The sequence below is a fragment of the Gekko japonicus genome, unplaced genomic scaffold (genome assembly GCF_001447785.1).
Source record: "Gekko japonicus isolate JY-2015 unplaced genomic scaffold, Gekko_japonicus_V1.1 scaffold100, whole genome shotgun sequence".
Taxonomy (NCBI): Eukaryota; Metazoa; Chordata; class Lepidosauria; order Squamata; family Gekkonidae; genus Gekko; species Gekko japonicus.
Genome location: NW_015167060.1, coordinates 285386 through 309590, shown reverse-complemented (window position 1 = coordinate 309590; position 24205 = coordinate 285386). Strand labels below are relative to the sequence as shown.

At 44.4% G+C, this 24205-nt stretch overlaps 2 protein-coding genes across 2 annotated transcripts; both read left to right on the top strand.

Moving 5' to 3' along the window:
• The first annotated feature begins 1579 nt into the window (after nucleotides 1–1579).
• On the top strand, nucleotides 1580–6703 carry LOC107111559 (ADP-ribosylation factor-like protein 3). Its single transcript, XM_015412537.1, has 6 exons — nucleotides 1580–1597; nucleotides 2117–2260; nucleotides 3745–3861; nucleotides 4240–4290; nucleotides 6237–6422; nucleotides 6656–6703. Exons 1-6 carry the CDS (start codon nucleotides 1580–1582, stop codon nucleotides 6701–6703), a joined length of 564 nt encoding a protein of 187 aa, XP_015268023.1.
• A 5318-nt stretch (nucleotides 6704–12021) lies between these two features.
• LMAN2 (lectin, mannose-binding 2) lies at nucleotides 12022–24177 on the top strand. The gene is made up of 8 exons (XM_015412520.1): nucleotides 12022–12252; nucleotides 13122–13240; nucleotides 13383–13500; nucleotides 14889–14968; nucleotides 15157–15318; nucleotides 15587–15701; nucleotides 21742–21861; nucleotides 23224–24177. Exons 1-8 carry the CDS (start codon nucleotides 12105–12107, stop codon nucleotides 23382–23384), a joined length of 1023 nt encoding a protein of 340 aa, XP_015268006.1. The 5' UTR covers nucleotides 12022–12104; the 3' UTR covers nucleotides 23385–24177.
• The last annotated feature ends 28 nt before the right edge of the window (nucleotides 24178–24205 follow it).

Genomic DNA, 24205 nt, shown 5'->3' with positions numbered 1-24205 from the left:
TTTTAGGTAGAGGCACCAAATTTGCAGCATAGCTGCTGGTGCCCCTCTCCTCAATACCCCCCCCCAAGTTTCAAAAAGATTGGACCAGGGGGTCCAACTCTGAGAAGGAGGTGCCCCCATTCTCCATTGTTTCCAGTGGAGGGGAAAAATGTCTTGAGGGCTGATGCTAAAACCCTTGAGCTGCCTGTTAGAATTTTGTGCACCAGCACTCCCTAGTGCAGCTTAGAGGGAACTATGGCTACCAGGGCTCAGGACTTCTGCTGTGTCCCATTGTGGCAGATTTGTATGGCCTAACCCCACCTGCTTGCTTGCAAGCATTCCACCATCCATGCTCCCAGCTTTACACACTGCCCAGCATAGGAAAAGGCATGTAGCTGGTGCGGGCATATGTGAACATGAGCAGTGAGAGGGCTTGTGAAGGGGTGGGGGAATGACGCACAAGCACGTGGGTTGATGTATGCAAAGGGAGGCATGATCAGAAGAGGGGGGGCTGTGCATTCTCTGCCCACTCCCCCCCAAAGCAGCTCTGATTTAACTAACACTGCTCTGCTCAGAACCCTTACAGGTATTTCTTCCCATGACACAGACACCAAAAGAGAGATCCTGCTCCGCTGATGGGCTAGAAACTCTGTTGTGAATTACTTACTTTATCCAAGCAGTAGAAAGGAAGTGATGGTCACAATTAAGAGGCAGAAACTGAAGCAACAGAAATACAGTCAGCACACAGAGGGCGGATAGTCTAACAGTCCACACATCAAAGTGTTTGGGGAGAAAGTCAGATGCCATACATTTTTAATTGGAGGATAATTGGAGGATTTAGATGGTTGCCCCAGTCCTTGATTTTACACTACACACAGGGACTCTACAAGAAGGAAACAATGGAAGTTATTATCTTCTCTATGAAAACTCACCTGCCAAGTAAGGAAACCTTATAAAAAAATAATTGCAAGCATTCCAAGTGACAAAGACAAGACTTGAAATGGAGAAAGAAGGAGACCAAATAAGCTGTCCTGAGCTCCTTGGAGGAAGGGAAGGATAATAAATAAATCAACTAAATCCAGGAGAGGAGGGAGTGGTGCTGGCAGAAATTCCTGAATAAGTTTCTGAACCTAGATTCCACCTGATTGTTTTGTTCTATAGCAGGCCCTCCTATCTCTTTCCTTTTTTGCAGGGACCATGGCCAACCTGGTCAAATCTTCTGGATGGAGATTATTTTCATTCGAACTGCTTAAGGGAAAATATTCAAATCCTCATCGACTACAGCTGTCCAAGTAAAATCTCTATTGTTCCCAGGTAGGTGCTTAACACTGGCTCGGCCAACACGGCATCTTATCCTATAGATTCAGCAGGGAGGTCTGGTCAGGCTGAGGTGACAGCTGGCAATGGGGATTTACATAGGGTATTACTAAGTACCCTAGGTCAATGGAGAGACACAAGCTAATCCTGGAGTCATAATCCTCTTCCTCCCCTAGCTGGAGCCAGGCATGTCAGTCACACAGCAGGAACCTAGCCACTAGCTAGTACAGGAAGCCTCTTCGAAGTCTGGATCTGCAGAGGAGGGCCTGTAGAGGGCCTGATCATGGGTGAAGTGCAGAAGGTAAGTCGATTCTTCCGACCCAGCAGCAAATAGCTCAGGAACCTTATTTACAGTGTGGCTAGTCAGCCACTGGTGCTTGCTGCCAAGCTCCCTAGAAGTAATTCCTACCCTCTGGTTTCAGAGACAAGACCTGTCGGCATTACAGAGTATTCTGTAACAGACAATCATAAGGAACAGAAAGGATCCCTGGGGCTAGTGGAGCAGGTTGGTAGAATTGTTCCTATGTGAGAAGAGCAGGGAACGATACTGAGATCAGAACAACATAGTCACAAAAGTAGGGCTAAAATTGCATATGTTTTGCTAGGGCCCTGGATCAACTCTGAAGTCTTGAGGAACCAAATGACAGGTCAGAGGAAGGTTCTAAAAGTCAAGCTTGGCAGCCACTCTGGTATGGCCCCCATCCCCGCAGCAAACACAGAAGCACCCCATTGTGTTTCCATAGAATGCTTTGCCCTATCACTTTTTTCTCGGCCACATGAATAAAGGGCCCCGTCTACGAAACCTCTTTTCACAACACAGGGGCTTCTGTCAGTCATCCAAAAGCTTAAAGGTTCTGAAGAGAGAGACTTGAGGATTGTTCTACTGGGACTGGACAATGCTGGCAAGACCACTTTGTTGAAGTGCCTGGCGTCGGAAGAGGTGGACACCATCACCCCCACACAGGTAAGCCCCTCAGCAGAGAGGATCAGTGTTGAGGGGTTGGGATGGGACATTCAGCAGTTGGGTAACTCATTACATAGAGACTTAGAGAAACTGGTTTGCAAGTAGGACCCTCACCAACACCCTTGCTGCAGCTGTTATGACTACTTCAACCTCAAGCATGTAGATCTGAGACGCTCCTCTAAGGATATGCCAGCGGTAATACCCTAGCCATTTTGTGCCCAGCCCATCAATCCCCTCTCCTATAACATACTGGCACTTAGCTTTAGTTGTGATAGACCTGTAGCTCAGCCACTGGGACAGGAGAGTGGGGAAGACTGAATTTACTTTTTAAATTAATATACTTTATTAAAGGAGCTGCGGTGGCTCAAGTGGTTAAGATGTTGAACTGCAGGCTGTGGAAGGTCGGTAGTTCAGCAGTTCGAGACCCGAGTGTGCCGCATGATGGAGTGAGCTCCCGTCTCTTGTTCCAGCTCCTGCCAACCTAGCAGTTCGAAAGCAAGAAATTGCAAGTAGATAAATAGGTACCGCTTCAGTGGGAAGGTAACAGTGTTCCATGCGCCTTGGCGTTTAGTCATGCCGGCCACATGACCACAGAAATGTCTTCGGACAGCGCTGGCTCTTCAGCTTTGAAATGGAGATGAGCACCGCAACCCTAGAGTCGGATTCGACTGGATTTCGTGCAAGGGAACCTTTACCTTTACCTTTTTACTTTATTAAAAGATTTCTCATCTGAATTCTCAAGCATCTTTAGAGCCCAATCACACATTGTATGCAAACTCCCTACATGTTGTAATGAAGAAGTGGTGGGAGTGGGGGTTTCTGTGTGCGCGCAAGCACAATGCTATTCCCTGGCACCTTCTCTGCCATGTTCCCTCCTGAATCCACCTTGGCAGCAGCCACCAAAAAAATATCATGCACCATCGCTTGTAATGCATAGTTTCTTCCTGAGTGTTCAAATGCCCAGACTACACACGATACGGATGCACATGTCAACAGTTGTCTGATGATCCATTTAGATCCAAAAAATTTATTTCTGAGGAGGATGACTGGGAACAAAGAGACAGCAGGGTTACCAACCGGAAGGCAGGGCCTGAAGTTATCTCAGAATTACCCTGGCCTCCAGACTACAGAGATCAATTCACCTGGAAGAAAGGCCAGCTTCAGAGGGTGGTCTCTATGGCATCACATCCCTGCTGAGCTTCCTGGTCAAACTCCGTCCCTCCAGACACTACCATCACATGTTCAGGAATTTCCCAAGCTGGAGTTGGCACAGGCTGCTCTAAGGCCTTCTTCACTTCTGAATGCCTCCACCAGAAGTAGCTTTCCCAACTGCAGCAGGCCAACAAGCCATTATTATACTTGTTTATATTTAATATGTAATTTGTATCTTAGACATTTGGTCCCCCTCCTGTGCTATGCAATGGCCACACACTCAGTAACTGTCATGTTTTCCTGTACCACCTTTTCCCACTTCATCTTCACAGGGGTTCAATATCAAGAGTGTCCACGCTCATGGTTTCAAGCTCACTCTTTGGGACATAGGAGGACAACGGGCCATCCGGGCCTACTGGAAGAAGTATCTGGTCAGCACGGACATATTGGTGAGCATGGGGACCATCCCCCTACCCCAACTGCCTCTGTAGAACATGAAGAGGTAGACAGTAGTGGAATCTAGGGTAAAGTTAACCCCCAGCAAATAAGGCAATTTAAGCCAATGTGCTTCATGTTGCAGACTCTGAAATACCATTATATGATAGTTATTCAGTTAATTTTATTACTTTGTTTTTGCTACTATTCTACTTGGATTCTCTCTCTCTCAGGCAACAAAAATGTCTTGCAGTCATCTTAAGTGAGCCCTGTATAAGAAGAATTAACCTCCAGTAGTATTAGCTGTTTATGGATAGGAGTTGATGAAAAGGATCTGGGACCAATAACAGTCATGGTAGGCAGTAGGTGACTCTCTTTTTTTCTGATTGCAGATCTATGTTATTGACAGCGCTGACCAGAAACGGTTTGAAGAGACTGGGCAGGTAGGATAGGCAGGCTGCTTCATCCAGTCTCATAACTCCATCCTACAGCAGGATTTTCTACAGACTTCCCCCCCATCAGTTAAACTGTACAGAACTGCACAACCAGGGTTATAAACTGGAAACATTGAGGGTAAAAATATTATCTAGAGTTACATAATCTAATACTGGAACTAAGTTTTCAGAGTTCTTGGTCGGTGCTTTAATGCCACACTTCTTTTACTCTGCTCTTGTAGTGAAACTATGAGGCCCTTTTAGATCTTGCCCTATGGATGCCCGAGCAGCATTCATGGCATGGAATTCCCTCCATCAACGTCACTTGGTGGAGCAGCTGTTTCCCCTCTTGGAAGCAGGTGACTTTATTACAGTTATGGCCTTTGCTAATATTGAGGTTGATTATTATAGTGGGGGTGTATAGTGAAGTGTATTCAAAAACTTCAACTAGTTTGGAATATTTTTAAATGGGACCTGCCATACTGAGTATACCTTATTGATGCCAAATGAGCCTGCACTAGCTTCCAGTATGTATTGGCCTATTTACTCTAAAAAAGTCTTGGATCAGAGTACATGAAGGAGCAACATCTTCAGTATGAATGTGCCTCTACATAAAGGTCATCATCTGAAGCCTGTTCCAAGTGCCTATGACTTTGGAAGATGGGTGAGAGGCAACCTGGAATAGGGCCTTCATGGTGGTAGCACCCTGAATACCCTCCCTGGAGACACTTTTTGGTACCTACTCTCTTTTATTTTCAGCATCAATATAAAATTGTTTTATTCTGTTGAAATTTTGGTGAGCACTTATTTATTTATTTACTTTATGCCCCACACCCTCTCCCCACAGGGGACTTGGTGGAGCTTACAACATTTAAAATACAAAAAATATAAACATAATACAAATAAATACAACAAGTATAAAACCATAAAACCAATCAAAACATCAACTTGACAAGCCAATCAGAAGGACTTAAACAACTGGCCAGCTCCCAGTTGTAATGCTAACCAAAGGCCACCCAAAACAAAGCAGCCTTGCATGCCCTACAGAATACTGGAATGTCCCTCAGGGCACAAACTGCCCCGGGGAGCTGGTTCCAGAGAGAGGGGGCAGCCACTGAAAATGCCCATGCCCTGGTGGTTGACAGGCAGGCAATTAGCAGACCAGGCACCTGTAGAAGGTCCCCCTGTGATGATCTAAGGAGGTGAGGGGGGTCACACAGGGAAGGCAGTTCCAGACCATTTAGGGCTTTATAGGTCAAAACCAGCACTTTAGATTGGCACCAGAAGCTGATTGGAAACCAGTGCAAGTGCTGAAACATTGATACTATATGAGCAGACAAGGGTGACCCTGTCAGCAATCTAGCAGCTGCATTCTGGACCGCCTGAAGATTCCAAAAGCATATTCAAAGGTAGCCCGGCACAGAGCATGTTAACACTAACAACATGACAGGGTATGAGCTTTCGTGAGTCACTGCTCGCTTCTTCAGATATCAGATAGTGACTCATGAAAGCTCATACCCTGCCACAAATTTTATTCGTCTTTAAGGTGCTACTGGACTCTTGCTCTTTTCTGTTGCTACAGACAAACACAGCTACCAATCTTGAATAAATAACATGAACATTTCTGTCATTTGTTGCCTATCCATTTTGTTACTGTTGATTTTCTTACCACCTTATGTGTATTTTAGTTGTTTGATTGGTTGTTTTAATTTATACTGCTTTTATCCAATGCCACTGGCATGTATCTTACCTTAGGCTGCAGGAAGTTCTTCAGCTTAAGGAGCCTGTCTCCAACTTTAACGGCTTTTCCATTGAAGGAAGAACCACTTAAGTTGGAGGACGCACTGGAGGAGAGGTTCAAACTTTACTTAGTAGAGTGGTAAGATACATGCCATTGTATCTTGGACTGGGAATCACCTTGAAGAGCATTGTGTGTGTGTATGTGTGTTTACTAGGAGCTGTCGGAATTAGTGGAAGAAGGCAATCTCATTGGTGTCCCTTTGCTGGTCTTTGCGAACAAGCAGGATCTGGCAACAGCATCGCTTGCCGCAGACATTGCTGAAGGACTGAGCCTGCACACCTATCGAGACCGGCCGTGGCAAATCCAAGCCTGTTCAGCCATATCTGGTGAAGGAGTCCAGGTACAAACATTTTGGGGTATATATGCATAGAAAGAGATTTCAAAGGAGTCTATAATTGTTTTTAATTGTATTATGTAATGTAGCGATCCTGATGGAACCTGCCCTGAGCCTGCTTGCGGGGACGGCAGGATACAAGACTAATAAAAGGAATAAATAATGGTTTTAGAGCTGGTAATGGTAAATGGGAATGCTCAGGGCCCAGTAATAGCTGTTGCTCACTTTTATCTTTCTAGGATGGCATGAACTGGATGTGTAGCCAGATCTCAAGCTGGAAGAAATGATAGTGCTGAGTAAAGGAATGGAGTTATAGTGGTACTAAATCTGTAGGCCACAGGTTTGGTCCCAGAGGTGCAAAAGATTCACTGTAGATGTACCATCCAGATCTGAGCCAAGATTCCAGGGCAAGAAAAGAACTTGCCTTTACAACATCTAAATACTCAGTGGAGCATCTCAATTTCAACTAGATTATCCAGTTAAATTCCACAAAACAGTTCCCCATGTTTTCTGAAATGGCTGACCCCACCAGCAAACAACCATCTTGTTCTTCATGGCTAATGCATCAAAGAGACTGAATATACTACAGGAGCACAAAGGTCTCTCTGACACTTAAGTACTGGACAATCTGAGGGATGACTCTGGGAAGACAGGTCTCCTCCAAAAGGTATGCCCAAACTGGAAAGAAAAACTGGAATTAATTCTGAGAGCCATCTAGGAACTGTGACTGTGAACAAATTCATACGTGAAGCAAAGAAAATCCTAGTGTAAACTGGAAGCACAAAATGAATATGCTCTTTGCAAGCACCCTCATACTTTCAGCTGATCCACCAGCCTCCGGGACACAACTTGGGTGTTCATTCCTTTGCTGGAGACAGCAGTAACAGTATTGGACTAGGACTGGGAAGACCTAGAGTCAAATCAACACTCTGCTATGAAATCCAGTGGGTGATCCTGGGCCATTCACTCCCTTTCTACATACAGAGCTTGTCAAGACAAAGTGGGAAAGAGGACCATGTATGCATAAAAAAGTGGGAGGGATCCATGAACAATATCCTAAGCTCCTTCGAGAAAGGGCAACATTAAAATGTAATAAATAAATAAACTGCTTTACATAACATTTGCATGTCATGAGAATCACTGGACCTCTAAGACTGAAATGTAACACTCCCGGCCTTTGCAATGTCCATTCACACTCCCTTTTTCATTAACCGATTGTAAATTAACCTAGTGATACTAAGAAGTCTCTAAGGCTAAACAACTGTATGATTTTTTCTGACATCCTAACCAATGTTCCCTCTAAGCTGTGAGCAAACATTCTACTTTGTGAGCTCCTGGCATTAAAGTGGTGAGCGAGCGATTTGGCTGCTGCATAAATTAGTTTGCTCTGGAGCCGTCCTTCCTGAGCTAAGACAAAAATGTGTGAGCCGGAGGCTAAAGAACTGTGAGCTAGCTCACACTAACTCAGCTTAGAGGGAACACTGATCCTAACTTTGCCAGAAAAGCAAATAGAAAACAAACGGACGAGCAAAAGAAAATACTCTATAGCATGCTTAGTCTGTTCTGTCATGTGACTGACAGCTGCAGAAATCCCTGAAAATTAGGGGAGTAAACGCATTCATTCTTGCATGCCTGGAAGCTTGCTGGATGACCTCGGGCCAGTCACACACTCTCAGCCTAACCTCACAGGGATGTTATGAGGATAGAATGCAGGAGAGGAGAACAGTGTAAACCTCTTTGGGTTTCCATTTGGTTAGAAAGCTTGGGTATGAATGGAGTAAATAAATAAGACAGCAGATTACATGATCTGCAGAGCTCCATGAACCTCCAGGAGGATAGGAACCCCTGGAATGTTGTCCCTTTAGTCCTCCCCTCTCAGCAGCACTGCCTCCAAATGAGTATGAACTTGCTGACCAAGGATCTCCTACTAGAGCTGATCCTGAAACACAGCAGAGAGAGATCCCCCCCCCGTACAGTGGGCTGTAGTCTCCAGATTGGTATCCATTTTTGAGCCGCTACTACTGGATCCAAAGTTTGGTTTAATAGGCTGTCCTGTGGGTATTGCCAATAGCAGGATGATGGGATCAAATGAGGGCCATCGCTTGAGAGGAGAATAATCCACTTAAGAGCTGGTGATAAGAGAATTTAAAGTCATTCAAAGGAGAGAAACATAAGACCCTGTACTAGACAAAAATGCCAACAACATTTGCTTCATCTGTGTCAGATGCAAAACAACATTTGGATTAAAACTGCAAGTAGCTGCACTGGTCCATGGGGGGGTGGGATCAGAAAGTGACAGTAGCACAAAACCTATTCAGAGCAATTAAAACGTTGAAAAGTAGCAAATAAATGAGTTCCCCAGAGCTCTTCTTCAGACTAAAAGTTCAGTTTTTAAAAGGAAGTGGGGTTTTTTGATATATTTCAGGTCATGGTGAAAAAGCACAACCATATATGCTGTTAAATTTTAAAATGGAATACAGATGGTGTTATTATGTAGACTTAATTAAGTTAGACTCTTTGATAGATATGAAACAGATTTCAGTTTATACCAAACACTGCTGGGACACAGACTCAAATAATGGCTATTCTATGTCTGAAAATATAAAAGCTAACAGTAATTCAGATCTCTCTCTAGTGCTGATTGGACCACACAGGTCTCTGGTAAGAAAGACAGTACAAATAAAATTGTGGTACCTTTAAGGCTGAAATTGTTACCCAAGATTATTAGCTATATAGCAGCAGAAAAATATCTGAATGGATCTGGGCACAGAAGGCCTATGCAGATGGTCAAACAGGGTGCAAATAAATACATTGGGGGGCATCTCCTGGTTCCATCCTAAATGTTCATTTGTGAAAAGGCCTTTGTGTATACACCACACTGTGGACTCTCTGAATGTACAATCCATACCTGCAAAAATGGAGAATACAGATTCCAAGTGTAGAGCCTCTAAATATTGGGGGTATACAACTGTGTGTCCTGAGGCAGAAGTTCTGATCACTGTATGGAGTCTCTGGACATGAGGCCAGCGGATACAGAACTGCCCCCATGCATTCACATTGTACTCTATTTGAATTTGCTAAGGATCACACTAATGTAAATGTGTAAATATTTTTGTTATAAGAAATTTACTCAGAATTATTTGTTTTCCAAGGATACAAAAAGTAGCAAATAAACAAACACAATGTTTGTATCAAACACAATGTTAATCAGTATCTGGATTACAGATGGACTGATAGAGCAAGAAATTTGCACTTCAAGAACCAGAGGAGTTAGCCATGTTAGTCTGCTGCTGCAAAAAAATAAAAAGCCCAGTAGCACCTTTAATACCAACAAACTTTATTGTAGCATAAGCTTTTGAGAAACACAGCTCTCTTCGTCAGATGCATGCTGTGTTTCTCAAAAGCTTATGCTACAATAAAATTGGTTAGTCTTAAAGGTGCTACTGGGCTTTTTATTATTTTGCACTTCAAGAAGAGATTCATCACTGATAATGCCCCCTTCCACCCATCCTCCCACCCATCCTCCCACCCATCCTCCCACCCATCCTCCCACCCATCCTCCCACCCATCCTCCCACCCATCCTCCCACCCATCCTCCCACCCATCCTCCCACCCATCCTCCCACCCATCCTCCCAAGAGAACAAAATAAAATAACGAGGAAAAAGGAAAGCAGAAGAATGAGGAGGGAAGGGAACTTAGTGCTGGATGTACAATGCAGTCCTAAGCAGTTATGCCCTTCTTAGTATATCAAGGATCTTAGAAGGATGTAACCTTGTTTAGGATTGCACTGTGAGTCTCATTAGATTCATTTTATGAGTGCCCAGGAATAGGACCTGCTCAGCCTCCAAAACACTCTAGAAAAGTCTGCCAAATTACCTGGAATCTTTCTAAGTTCTCTCCCTTGATGTATTTATTATTGCCTGGAAATATAAGTAAGGAAGTAGGCTGGGATGGTTTATGGCACAGCAGGTTCACACTCAAGTACCCAATGTCACTTTTCTTTCCTGCTCTGAAAGACTGTCTTAGCACATAGTGGACTATGTCAGTAAAAAGATATTGTGCAGAGAACAAGCTGTGCTCATCCAGAGGCAGCAGACAAGTTTCCATGATGAACAACATCTTTCCAAATAGTGGCTTCTCCTCTGAGTTGAACAACCATTTGAGCAACCCTAGTAATTAATGTATATGATTAAGGTAAACTAAGACAAGTTCTTGCATTGTAGCAGTGGCCCAGAAGCTGCTTCCCCATTTATTCACCCCACAAGGCATACTGTAGAGTCTAATCCGAAACTCTCTGGTTAAGGAGAGCCACATGGGGTTTGGCAAATCCGGGTTGGGAAATTTCTGGAGATTTGGGGGTGGAGGCTAGGGATTGTCGAGTTTGGGTAGAGAAGGGGCCTCAGCAGAGTATAATGCCACAGACTCCACCCTCCATAGCAGTCATTTTCTCCAGGACAACTTATCTCGGTAGCCTGGATATATTTACACAGTTACAGCAGCAGCACGGGGAGAAAAAAAAACCCCATGCTGAGGAAGTGCACTCTTAGACTTGTGAAAGTTTATGGTAGAACAAATGCTGTTAGTCTTTAAGTGTTACTGGACTCCATCTTGCTCTCCATGCTGCTGCTGCAACCTCCAAAAGGCACTTTTCTGCTTTCTCTTTCGTCAAACCGAAATTAAACATTGTTAATTTAGGTTGCAAATTCCTTGAGGGGCAGCTCTTTTGCTTGGGATACTGTTTGTAAAGCAATATAGATCCCGTATCCAGTAATGGTCTGTATTCCACGCCTACAACCTATTACAACCAGAGAACACAAGGCTTGAAATTTTCGCCCGACGAATTCTCCTGTTATTGGACAAGATGAATGACATACCTCGTCCTGATTGGCTTTACTGAGCCTGTGCCCTGGACTTCGTTTAAATTTCACCTATCGCTAGCATAGAAACATCGGAAAGTAGTTGTACTAGTTATTTTGTGTGTAGATCGACTTTTCCTGGTTATTTTTGAAACCCTGACTCTCTGTCATTGTGCTAACAACAAAAGGTGCTTATCGCAGACAGAAATCCGAAACTTTATCGTGGCCGCGAGTTAGGTCCACCGTATTCTTCCGCCCCCAAAGGAGAAGACTTCTGTTCATGCTTCCTTCTTTAGGGTAGAAGACATGAACTGTGCAGTAATTTTTTTGTATTTTAAATACGAGGGTAGCTGAGGCAGGCTGTAAACGAAGCTAATATCCTTAATACTGCAGACTGAGGGGAGCTGAAAGACGGGGACGCAGAATCAGCTTTATAACACCCTCGCTGTTTCCTCCCGCCCTGAGCACTGCAATGGCAGAGCTGCAGCTGGGGCTCAGTGGTTTATAGAAATCCTGTCCCAGTCAGCCACTTGCCTGCAGACACGTTTTACTCCTCTCTTACAAAAGATTTGCAGAGCTCTCCACGGTGCCGGGAATCAGAGGAGTGTTGTCATTTCAGTCTTATCCTAGCTCTGTAGCGTCAGAGGCGAGATTTCGGTCATAGAGATCAGACAAAAAGAACAGCTTTCTTACGTATCTGGTTTCAGTTTGCTCGAAGTTTACATCCGGGTCAAGGGCTAACCGGAAGTAGGAAGAAGCGGGGCAGGAGGGAGCAGGGTGGTAGCGGGTGCGGGAGGTGGTGGTAGATCTGCGCGGAGTCCAGCGGCCAGGATGGTGCTGTTACCGCCGCCGCGGTTGTCGCTCCTGCTCCTTCTTCACCTCTTCCTGGCCTTGTCCGCGCCACCAGGAGCCGCAGAGCTCACAGACGGGAATAGCGAGCATCTGAAACGGGAGCATTCGCTTATCAAGCCCTACCAGGGTGCGTGCGGTGGGCAGGCGCTGACTCTGGTGATCCCCCCCTCCCTTCTCTTGACCTACTTCGCGTTTCTTCTTAAAGTTCAGTCTATTTTGAGCCAGAAGGAAGAGTTGGCACTGTCCTTTTAGGAAGTAGGGAGGAAAACCAAAGGGCCATGGAGGACACTTGCCGTCCGTCCTGCACACACTCCTTCCTAAGGACGTCTAACAAGTTCAAAACATAGTAAGAAAGGTCCCTTAAAATCTCTAGGATAGTCTGTTCTAGAAAATAAAATCCTTTCCAAGACCGACCAAAATGACACAGGACAGTGTGCAGTCTTGTGTTCTCCAGAATTCTTCATCAGGCTTTAAAGTGAGGTGGTGATGGATTTATCTTGAGAGGCTGTTTGCCTGCTCCTGTATGGAGAGTCATGCAGGGCAGTGCTGGTAGCAGGAATCCTTGGCTTTGTGGAAAGAAGATGGTGGTAATGGCAGACTGTGCTGTGAATACGAAAATTCAGTATTGATCAAATGAGTGCTAGTAAAAAAGTAATAAGAGGAGAGGCTCTAATTTTTATTATTTACTTAAAATATTTGTGTGCCTTTCTTCCCCCTAAGCATGTCAGGACCTAAGGCTCGTTTTGTATCCAATAGACAGAAATAGATTCAGAGCTGCTTAGAGTCAGAAGAAAGTCTGGGTTGCTCAGTAAAATAACTTGTTATAAACTGGTGGGTTCCAAATTCCCATGAAGCTTATAATAGATTTAAGAGAGAGAGACTGGATTTACTTCTGCTGAATAGTACCTGAGAAGCTTGGTTATCTGTGTGGTTCTAATGATGAATTAATATTTCCCTTTTGAAAGTATGAGATCACTAGTATCCTCTGTGTTTTAGGGGTTGGCTCCAGTTCAATGCCTCTCTGGGATTTTCAAGGGAGCACGATGCTTACTAGCCAGTACATTCGACTGACTCCTGATGAACGCAGCAAGGAGGGTTCTATCTGGAACCGAGTGGTGAGTGTAGTCGCTTTGTGGAAGGAAATGGTGGAAGTGTTCTACTGTGGGGGAATTGTTTACAGTTACTAAAATGGGTGAGTCTTCCATTTAAAGAGTTTTGTGACACCTTCTCCAAGGATTGCTATATTTTGTCTTTCAGCCCTGCTTCCTGAAGGATTGGGAGCTCCATGTCCAGTTTAAGATCCATGGAGCAGGAAAAAAGAATCTACATGGGGATGGATTTGCTCTGTGGTACACCCGGGAGCGCCTTACTCCAGGTACTTTGCTGAAACCACGATAACATAGTGACTTAAGCCTTTTCCCAGATGTTTGTGTTTTTTTAAATGTGGAAAGAATGTTTATATATAAGAGTTTTCCATGAGTCCGCATTTACATTCTGAACTAGTACAGCTTAGATGGTAGGCATTTGCAGAAAGTTATTAAGAACCTTGGATAGAAAGTGTTGCCCACGTTTCTAAGAGAAGCCCTCTATAGAATTGTTGACTTGTGCATTGTAGTACTGTGAGCTTTGGTTCCAGGAAAAATAATTTTGCCTGAAGAAGACTCTTTCGAAACACGCAATTTTTGCCTGGGAGGCGTGTCGCTTTGATGCTTGCTGTATCTCTTTTTGGAAAACACATTTCTAAAGTATTCAGAACTTGCTTGTCAGTTGTTTGACTATTTTTATCCATGGTGCATATCAGTCACTGCTAGAGAAAATGTAGCATATGAATTCTTTATTTTTATTTCCTTCGTTCTAACAAAAACTCCTTTGAGATTGGTTATTGATGTTCTCTTTTTGTTGGTAAAATAGAGGTTGTCATAATAACTTGTTTCCAAGGTCACTTAATACATTCACAGCTGAACTCTAAATACGTATTTATTAAATGATACCAACTCTTTCCTGTAGCAGACCTCTCTACAAGAGTTGTTGTTTCAAAAGCTGGACAGAGTATTCTTCACATCAGTTATTTACTCTGTATGTTTGAAAATATGAGATGTTCTTTCTTTAAAAGATGACAATATCCAAGTGCTTTTAACTGGGTGGCTAAGTTAGATGATAAAATGCTCTCTGTGGACCCAGGGTCAGCTACTGTTGTTGACCAGTAATGGACCAGACAATCATGGGGCAATATTGGTGCAGGCTGGAATGATAACTGAGTATTTTGTAGAGGCCCTGAAAGGCATCAGAATTGGAGTGGAATGGGGTTTATAATTCACCCAGGTAAGGCCCGCTCCTCTACCACCCCGCTTGCAAAATGACAGGTATTGGCTGCCCCTTAATTCCGCTGTAAAGCTGGACAGGCAGGCACACAGTTTTCCCCAAAATTCATGTGAATTCCAATAGTTGTGACCATTCTAGTGGGCCTCCCATTTTCCGGGAAGTGCCTGTGTTGTCCTGTGTGGAGGCAACTGGCTCCACAGTGGCGTACCCCAGTAGTAAGCAGACAGGAGGGTAGAGGACCATACTTGCCTTGCATGTATAGCTGGGTTAAATGGATTAACTTCACAGACTGTGTCCAGCCTGCAGGTTGTCAACCTATAATGTAGACAGATAACAAAGATGTGATCTTAAGTGTTCTGCCCATTAGTTAGGTAAATCTGGCTGTCTCATGATACAATAATGCAAGTTCTTTTTTTACCTTATTCTGCCTTTGTTCCTTAGGTCCTATCTTTGGCAGCAAAGATAACTTCCATGGGTTGGCTATTTTCCTGGACACATATCCAAATGATGAGGCAACTGAAGTGAGTAGTTCTAACAACCTGCCCTGAGAGCTATTTCTACTTGTAAGCTAAATCTCAGTTCTGGTCTTAGCTAGTAGGAACATAAAAGTGTGCATGCATGAGCGTCTATATGTAGGTTTCTGAAACATTTAGGATAAGAGCCACATACATGCATCATGGTAAAGCTATACGTTTTCTTTCTTATGCAGCGTGTATTCCCATATATCTCTGCCATGGTAAACAATGGATCCCTGTCCTATGATCATAGTAAAGACGGCCGCTGGACAGAGTTGGCAGGCTGCACGGCTGATCTTCGTAATCAGAACCATGACACGTTTTTGGCTGTGCGCTATTCCCGGGGACGCCTGACAGTAAGTTGACTTTTATGTTCATGAGTTCCTTTAGCTGTATGCATATGGAGTTTCACAATGAGTGTGCATGAACAAGCTGAATCATTATTACAACTTTCGTAATCACTGAGGTTTGGAAAGTGGAGTGGTGGTAAATTTCTACGACTTCTAGCTTATACAATATAGTTGACTTGATCCATTTTGTTTTGAGGTGTGTTGACCTTTTTTTAGGTGGCTGAGGGCAAAAACTTGATTGATGCTCACATCCAGGATTACACTTACTTTGCAGGTGATGACTGATGTGGAAGACAAAAACGAATGGAAAAACTGCTTTGATGTTGCAGGAGTCCGGCTGCCCACTGGCTACTTTTTTGGGGCTTCTGCGGGTACAGGAGATCTATCTGGTGAGAGGGGTTTTTTTGCTACTGAAGTACAATAGGCTACATTGTCTGGATGTGGGGGTTTGGATAAAGTGTTCTGTGGTGTTGCGGTGGAACAGCTGCACTCTGACCAGCATGCCTCATTCCACCCTGCCCTCTGAGGTGTCTGGGCACCAGCGGCAGTCCAAGGTACCACCTGCTCTGGGGTGTCACACATACAGCCCAGGGATCAGAACTGGCCCATCCAGGGCTCTTATCTGGCCCTCAAGCAACTGGTATGAGGGAGAGAAGGCAGGAGGCTGCTTGGGGGGAGGGGAGTGGGTGCATGTGGTGAGATGTGCATGGTCAAAGCTGTCAAGAAACAGAAAGGAAATGGCTAGGGGGCAGGGCTAAGAGGTTGAGGTAAAATAGTGGGGGGGGGATGGCAGCAAAAGTGGAGAAAGAGGAGGCATGGTGTTTCCCCCCTCCCACCTCTTCCAACCACAGCTCAGAGAGGATTGGTGAACCCACCACATGGGGAGGTGTCGCTGAGTGGCCAGCACTGTCACTGCTGCACAAAACAGTGACTGTGAGCGGAGATGGTGAGAGTGGGAGCACAGAGTGGCAGAAGAGGAAGATATGTCTGATAGGCATGAGAGTTCCAATATGTCCTCCATCCAGTTGGACACCCTGGGAATTTATGCATCTGAGCTGTGCAGTTTTCCATCTGATACAAGTTCATAGAAGCTGATGGCCACTGCTGATGAAGTGGGAAGAGAATCAGGGAATCAGCAATTCTCCTCCCGTGGTGATATTTCATGAGCTTGTGGCCTCAATCATGAGTTCTCCAACTTCTTGAACAGCTCTCTGGAACCTAAGCTAACTGTGAGAGCCTTTTCGATGGGGCATCAGTCTACCTATCTATTCATCTGTAATCCATCCAGCGATTCATCCTTCAAGCTAGCGTTTTCCCTCAATTCGTCCACCCATTCATCCTTCTATACTTCCAGAGATCCAGAACATTTTTGAAGACTGTCCAAGGAGTAGACACCATGGATATATTGGAAAAGGCTTCATACCTGAATGCTCTCCAGCTGGTGTGGTGGTTTCTGAAAAAAGAAGGAAGATGAAAGAGCATGATGAAAATGATAATGGTTTCAACCATGACGGTAATATGGGGCCAAAACTTCTGCTTACCTGCTGATGTGGGTGTCCCTGTAGCTGCTCCTGTGTCTGGGGGGGGGGGGGGAGGGATGGTGACCTCCCTTCTCCTCCCTACCTCTTCTCAGCCCATGAAGAAAAAGGTGTCACGGGATGACAAAAAACATCCCTTGGAGATTTTGGAAACAGCCTCTCTGTCAGGCCTTCCCCTCAGCTCCACTGCTTCTTTGGGAAATGTAGGAGGGATGAGAACTGGGGGTGGGGGGATCTGGATGAGCCAGGTTCAGACCCCCCCCCCCTCCAGAGCTGGGAACCTGTTGTCTGGGTCACTCTTGGCCAGCCGCTCAGCCTGGACCACCTCAGGGTTGTTGGTGGGGATGGGGTGGTAGAGGTGGAAGTCTGGTGTGCCTCCTCAAGAGGTAGGATGGGGGAAGAGGGGAGACAAAGAGCAAGAGACAGAACATAGCCATTCTTGGCTGTCGAGGCTGGATTTATTGGGGGGTGTGCTAAAAAACTACCTTATTTACTAACAAGGAAGATGACTCTCCTAAAAGGTCTGTATACAAAAAATAAGTAATTTGTATGAAAATGTAAGATACACCCTCGTTTTATGGTATCCCTTGAAAAAGCCTAGTTGCATATGATTAAATACATTTAATGGGGCTTTTGTGGGCTCCAGCCAGTAATTGAATTGCTGTCACTACTAGGAATCAATTGCTTTTGCTTGTATTTTGAGTAAAAATAAGACCATTAATTGGGTTTGCCTGTGTCATGTATAAAGTTTATATCTCCGGTACTGCCTCTCCCCATATGTGCCCTAAGAGCTCTACACTCTGTAGACCACCATCTGCTGGAAATCCCCAGCCCAAAAGACATCTGCCTCACCTCGACCAGGACCTTCTTGGCCCTGGCCCCAGCCTGGTAGAATGAGTTCCCAATGGAGCTCAGGGCCCTGCAAGGATCTCTTACAGTTCTGCAGGGCCTGTAAAATGGAGCTATTCTGCCAGGCCTTTGGTTGAGGTGGCAGATGTCCAACTAATCTGGCCCCTCCTGCTTAAGCAGGCCTCTGGGTCCGACGGCAGTGGTCCTACCATTCTGAGAACCTGGACCTTTCATACTTCTGTCTACTCAGACACCACAAGTTTTTGAAATTGCCAACTTGTGATTCAGTTGGACTTTTGAAATAGTTGTCTTCAGGGTCTTAAATTGTTTTATTTTTTGTCCAGTATCTTGTGTGTTGTAACTCTCCCTGAGCCTGTTTGCAGGGTAGGGCAGGATAAAAAATAAAATAAAACATAATACCTGACATTACATTTATATGGCACACATGGCCCAGCCTGACTAAGTAATATTTATGTCAGATCTGGCCCTTGTAATAAATGAGTTCGACACCCCAGACCTACCTGGCTTTTCTCTGCCTCTTGTGGTTCAACCACTGCCACCAACTGGCCTTTGTAGGAATTGCCTGCTGAGGGGACCAGGGCTCCCAGCTTCCTTTCCCTGCACTGCTGTCTCCCGCTGCCCCCCCCCCCCCGGGTCTGGTTACTATAGGGACAGCGTACTGCCTTGTGCACCACTGTGGGAGTAGCCAGTTGCCCACTCACTGCCCCTCCACTTTTTCCAGGAGCCCCTTTCAAAACAACATACCCAGAATAATGGAGCTCTGTGTGGTACAGAGAACTGCTGCCAGTATTAAAAGTTACAAAGCATTTATTAAAAAGAACATGTCCACATGCATACTCTGCACAGCAAGAAACTGAGTAAGGGATTCAAAATAAGAGTGTAAAACGCATTCCCTCTCTGTTTACATACCCTGGTGGATGTTAATCTAAGGCAGGCTCTTTAGCTTAAAACCTTACAGCAGTTCTAAAGGGTTTCTATTGCCTTGCAGCTTCTGCTTAGACCTGCAGTCCTGCATGTGACAATTGCCATCTCCAGCAGAACTCAGATGAGAGCTCTGTCTGCCTTGATGGAATTGGCACAAAAAAGACCCTCCTTCTCCTGCTCATGAATCTTACCATCTCTCTTTTCCCTCCAACTGGCCAGATCAGGCCAGGCCTACCATTTGCATTTTTAAAGGCTTGGTAGGTGAGGCTGGTGAGCAATTGAACTCTGGCAAGCGAGAGAGGGAAACCTCTAAGGTAAAGGTTTTGCTTCGCCTCCAACTGGCCAGATCAGGCCAGGCCTATCATTTGCATTTTTAAAGGCTTGGTGGGTAAGGCTGGTGAGCAATTGAACTCTGGCAAGAGAGAGAGAGAGAAACCTCTAAGGTAAAGGTTTTGCTTCATTCAAACCCTCAAAGAAAAATGCATTTCTCCACAGGTCCAAATTGTTAAACTGAATGGAACATCAGAGCATCTTAAACCAGCTATTTGAATTACTGAAATCCTTTAAATGGGTCTTTCTTATGTGATTAGGGAGATAACTTTATTTATTAGGATTAGCCTGCTTTTCTCATCAAGACTCAAGGTAGATTTGCAAAAACTAAAAAACAGTTTTAAAAGCCATTAATGGGCTTTCAGCGGACATTAAAATAATAGCATCCCTCCTTTATAGAAATACCTCCTTAAATAGCTCTGTTTTACACTATGTGTGAAATAACAATATGGAGCCTTTCTGCTCTCATTGGGTAAACTATTCCCCCAGGTGGGAGCCACTACTGAGAACACTTGAGAATGGGCAGCCACTGATTTTACCTGCTTGAAGAATGGAACCTTCAGAAGGTTCTGCTTGGATGGATGGTGCTGCCTCAGTGAAGCATATCAGGAGACATGGTACTGCAGACATGTGGGTCCAATGCTGTTGAAGGACTTTGTAGGTAATAACCAGCACCTTGAATTAAACTTGGAAACTGATCAGTAAACAATGGAACTGTTGAACAATGTGTGCAATATGATTGCTTTGCCTAGCTTCTGATACTAATGAAGCTGTGGTACGTCGCACCAGCTGAAGTTTCTAAGTTGTCTTCAAGGGTAATCTCCGAAGGTGCCTGCAGATTCAAAAAGGCTGGGTACCCCTGCTCTATTTCATCTCCTTAACAGCATTCAAGACTATTACAATAGTCTTGAATGTTGTTAAGGAGATGAAATAGAGCAGGGGTACCCAGCCTTTTTGAATCTGCAGGCACCTTCGGAATTCTGACACAGGGTGGTAGATGCAACCACAAAATGCCTGCTGCAGGAGATGGAGCCAACCATAAATGTCAGGAAATGAGGTTATGCATAATTCTAATAGTAAGTAATAATAATAATAATATACTTTATTGTCATTGTACATAGTACAACGAAATTAAAGACGCAGTCATTTCGGTGATCTACAACAATATTCATATACACTCACACACCATTCACTACTGTCCCATAACTCCCTTAAGGTTCACATAACAACTTAAAACCACCAATGTCACCCAAATTCCAATTTCATACAGCATTTAAGGCAATAATAGCTCTCAAATAAAAATTATTTTGTAATCTATTTGTCCTTGCTTTAATTGTCCTATATCTTCTGCCCGAAGGCAGCAGTTCAAACAGGGAATGTTCAGGATGTGACAAGTCCTGCAAAATGTTCTTTGCTTTTTTCAAACATTGAGAAATATACAATTCCTCCAGGAATGGGAGAGGGCAGCCAATGATCTTCTGGGCTGTAATAACAACTTCGTAATGATGGTGTTACTGGGGTGGGTAGAGGTATAGTCCTGCGTATAGAGGGTATAGAGCAAGGGGCTCAACACACAGCCTTGTGGAGAACCGGTATTAAGGATAAGGGCTGTGGACATGTAGGACCCTACCCTAACCCTCTGAGGGCGTGCCGTCAAGAAGTTCAAAATCCAGAGGCATATGGAGCTGGAGAGTCCAAGGCCCTCCAATTTGGACACTAATCTATATGGGAGGATGGTATTAAAGGCAGAACTAAAATCCACAAACAACAGCCTCACATAACTCCCCGCCTGCTCCAGATGTGACAGAGTAGTATGGAGAGTGGTAGTGAGGGCATCCTCCGTGGATCTGTTTGCCTTATATGCAAACTGATGACTATCCAATGTAGATGGAAGGCATGAAACAATGTATTCAATGTAGATGGAAGGCATGAAACAAAGTATTCAATATTTCAAGCGGAAGCTCTGTTTAACAAGATGCCTTTTAAAAAGAGCATACTGTTTTTAAATATTTTCTTGCATACACACAGTTTACCTTAAGTCACACAGTGAAGATTCTTGTGCTGTGGTGGCAGCTGGTGCTAAAGCAATATTTTTAAAAATCTACACAAGCCAGTGAAAGCCCTGGTGGGCAAAAGCCCAGTCTGGCACCACTCACTGTCCTGGTTACCCACCAGGGGCCTTTATAAAGGTGTCGGTGGACACCATGGATGCCATGTTGGGGACCCCTGAAATAGACTATAGTAAGCAGCCCTGACCTAGATGGCCCAGGCTAGCCTGATCTCATCAGAACTTAGAAGCCAGGCAGGGTCATCCTTGATTAGTACTTGGATGGAAGACCACCAAAGATGTCCAGGGTTGCTACATGGAGGCAGGCAATGGCAAACCACCTCTGCTCATCTCTTGCCTTGAAAACCCCATGTGGGTGCCATGTCAGCCGCATCTTGATGGCAACCCCCCCCCCCACACACACACATTTATTTGTTAGCATATTTACATACCACTCTTCTCCCCAGTGTGGACCCAATGCAGTTAACAATAATTAATAAACAAGTGCCATCAAGCTGTAGCTGACTTATAGCAACTCCTCATGGAGTACACAAAAAGAATAAACAAACTAAACAGGAAAGGGAGGGGAGGCTTCCAGTGGTCAAGGAGGTCTTTCTTCTGTGCTGGCTGATCTCCTGCCCACCTATAGGCCCAGGCTTCAGACTCAGAACGGAAGGACAAGACAAACATTTAACTGCAACTTGACTTTTTGTTTTCTAGACAATCATGACATCATCTCAATGAAGTTGTTCCAGCTGATGGTGGAACATCCACCAGAAGAAGAGAATATTGACTGGACAAAGATTGAACCCAGTGTTAGCTTCCTCAAGTCACCCAAAGGTGAGTTCTATAATCTTTTCATATTCTGAATCATTTTGGAAATCACCCATCAGTACAAGGAAGCATCCCCCTGTCTCTTCAGTGAGTGCTAAATAGTCTGGATGAACTCTCCTGGATTAGTGCTCAATGCTTGGATTGAAAGACAGGTGAAAATGTAGCTGTCTTCTGCTAGGCATTGCTCTCTGCAGTCCAGGGCAGCGGCTGCAATCCTAAATATACTTTCCATTAATGTGTCTTACTGAATTCAATTAACCTTCTAACGGAATTTGTGTTCCGATATATTGTGTGTGTGTAGTACATTGCTTTTTTAACTTAATCCTATGATGTAGATTTGTTAATTTATTTACTTCATTTATTTACTTTATAGTCCGCCTTTCTCACTAATTACAAAATTAGAGTACAGATTTAAAAAAACCCAGTCTAAGACGTTGCATACTATAAACTATGGCCACTGTGTGACAGAGTGTTGGACTGGATGGGCCATTGGCCTGATCCAACATTGGCTTCTCTTATGTTCTTATGAGAATGGATTACTAAAGCAGAAGACAAGGCAGCAGAACAAATAAATGCAATAAAAAGTGCAATAGACTACAGTCAAACTCCCTTTATAAAAGTGCCCTCCTAAACTATTCCCTTATACTAAAGCCTATTTTCTTTATAAAAATGTGCTTCTGGTTTTTGGTTTTACACACTCTAGGGAACAATACAAGTTGTTTCACATCACAAGGCAGGGGCCACAGCAGAAAGAACTTGGGTGCAGACCACTGTTGTTTATACCTATTTGTAGAATGGCACCTTTAGAAGGTTTTGCTCAGGTGTGAAAAGCTGCTGTGACAGAGCATGGCAGGAGATGTGGTTCTGGAGATATAAGGTCCAAGCCCATGAAGGGCTGTCTATGTAATAACAATAACACTGGCTTGAATCCGGTAACTGACTGGCAGCCAAAGGAGTGCCTGCAGAATAGTTGTAATATGCATACTCCACATGGCTCCCAATAATAACTGAGCTGTACCAGCTGGTGTTTCTCAGTTGACTTTAAGGGCAGACCAATGTAGAATGCATTACATTAGTCGAGATTAGCGTGGCATGGATTCAAATGGCCAGGTTGGCCAAGTTAAGGTAGGGAGCCTTAAAGGGGGAGGAAATAATTTTTTGCAGCTGATTTATCTTGCTTCCTTAGCGATAATTACGACTCCGGCATGATATCTAAACTCTTAACTGTGTCAGTGAGGGTCAGCCTTGAACCTCATCACTATGGCTCTCTAGTTTCTTATGGTTTGAGGGTGCCTTAGGTCATTTGCTGCCAAGCATGTACTATAAATGTCTCCCTTCCTGAGTGCTTTTTCTTTTTGTTCTCTTTAGATAATGTGGATGATCCAACGGGAAACTTCCGTAGTGGGCCTTTGACAGGCTGGAAGGTGTTCCTGTTGCTCCTCTGTGCTCTGCTTGGCATCATTGTGTGTGCTGTGGTGGGTGCTGTGGTCTTCCAAAAACGGCAGGAGCGGAACAAGCGATTCTACTAGTAGAAAGCTGGTCTACATTCTGGGCACTTTGGAGCATTTTTTTACAGGGGTGGGTGGGCGGATGGGGGAATTGTATAGACTCATTTCTAAAAGGCTCTTTTCGGAGAAATATATGGATTATTTTCATATCTTGGGTTTTTTCCTGGCCGCACTAGCCAGACAACCTGTGGCAAACGATCAAGAATGCAGTGTGGAGTCCTACTTGGGAGCCTATTTCCCTCCTCTGTTAGAATGCTGTTCAGAACATCAGCCCCACTTAAAAAAAAAAAAGACTACAACCCTGTGGTTAGAGCTTAGAAGTGGCAGATGTTCCTCCTCCGTGGGGCATGGTTCTGCTTGCCAGATAGAATCCACTGGATGTTTCACTGATGGAGGTAGTATTTCCCTAATCCTGCCAACATGCTGGGGAGATTTTGTTGTCTGGCCTAGTCCAAGGTGGGTATTTTGAATGTATTTTGTAGTCTCATTGGCCCTGGAACTTACTTGTAGTATTGGCCATTTCTGTATAGCAGAGAGTGAGACTAATGTACACCAAAACAACTGGTGACCATAAAATCTGATTATTCCCTTTTGGTGATGGAAACTGTGACTGTTTTGGTTTGGGAGAGAAGGGGCTTGAATGTCCCCCAGTCACTGTGAAATATGTGCCACAACTTGATCACAGAGGCTCAGACCCTGCTCTGATCCCTCTCACTAAGCATCGTTGTGATTCCAGTGACAAGACTGTACTCTGTGTCAAAGTTGTGTGTGCAAGGTGATCGGCGGAAGAAAGGCTATGTGAATAAAGTGGAAAACTGACTTGAGCTGCTGGTCTGTCTTAA

Excerpts from the sequence above, each read along its gene's own strand:
- LOC107111559 (XM_015412537.1), top strand. Across the intron at positions 2,261-3,744 it reads ACACCATCACCCCCACACAG|GGGTTCAATATCAAGAGTGT; the intron begins GTAAGCCCCTCA and ends TCATCTTCACAG. Across the intron at positions 6,423-6,655 it reads TATCTGGTGAAGGAGTCCAG|GATGGCATGAACTGGATGTG; the intron begins GTACAAACATTT and ends TTATCTTTCTAG.
- LMAN2 (XM_015412520.1), top strand. The coding sequence starts at position 12,105 with ATGGTGCTGTTACCGCCGCCGCGGTTGTCGCTCCTGCTCCTTCTTCAC. Across the intron at positions 12,253-13,121 it reads GCTTATCAAGCCCTACCAGG|GGGTTGGCTCCAGTTCAATG; the intron begins GTGCGTGCGGTG and ends TCTGTGTTTTAG. Across the intron at positions 15,702-21,741 it reads GGGTACAGGAGATCTATCTG|ACAATCATGACATCATCTCA; the intron begins GTGAGAGGGGTT and ends TTTGTTTTCTAG.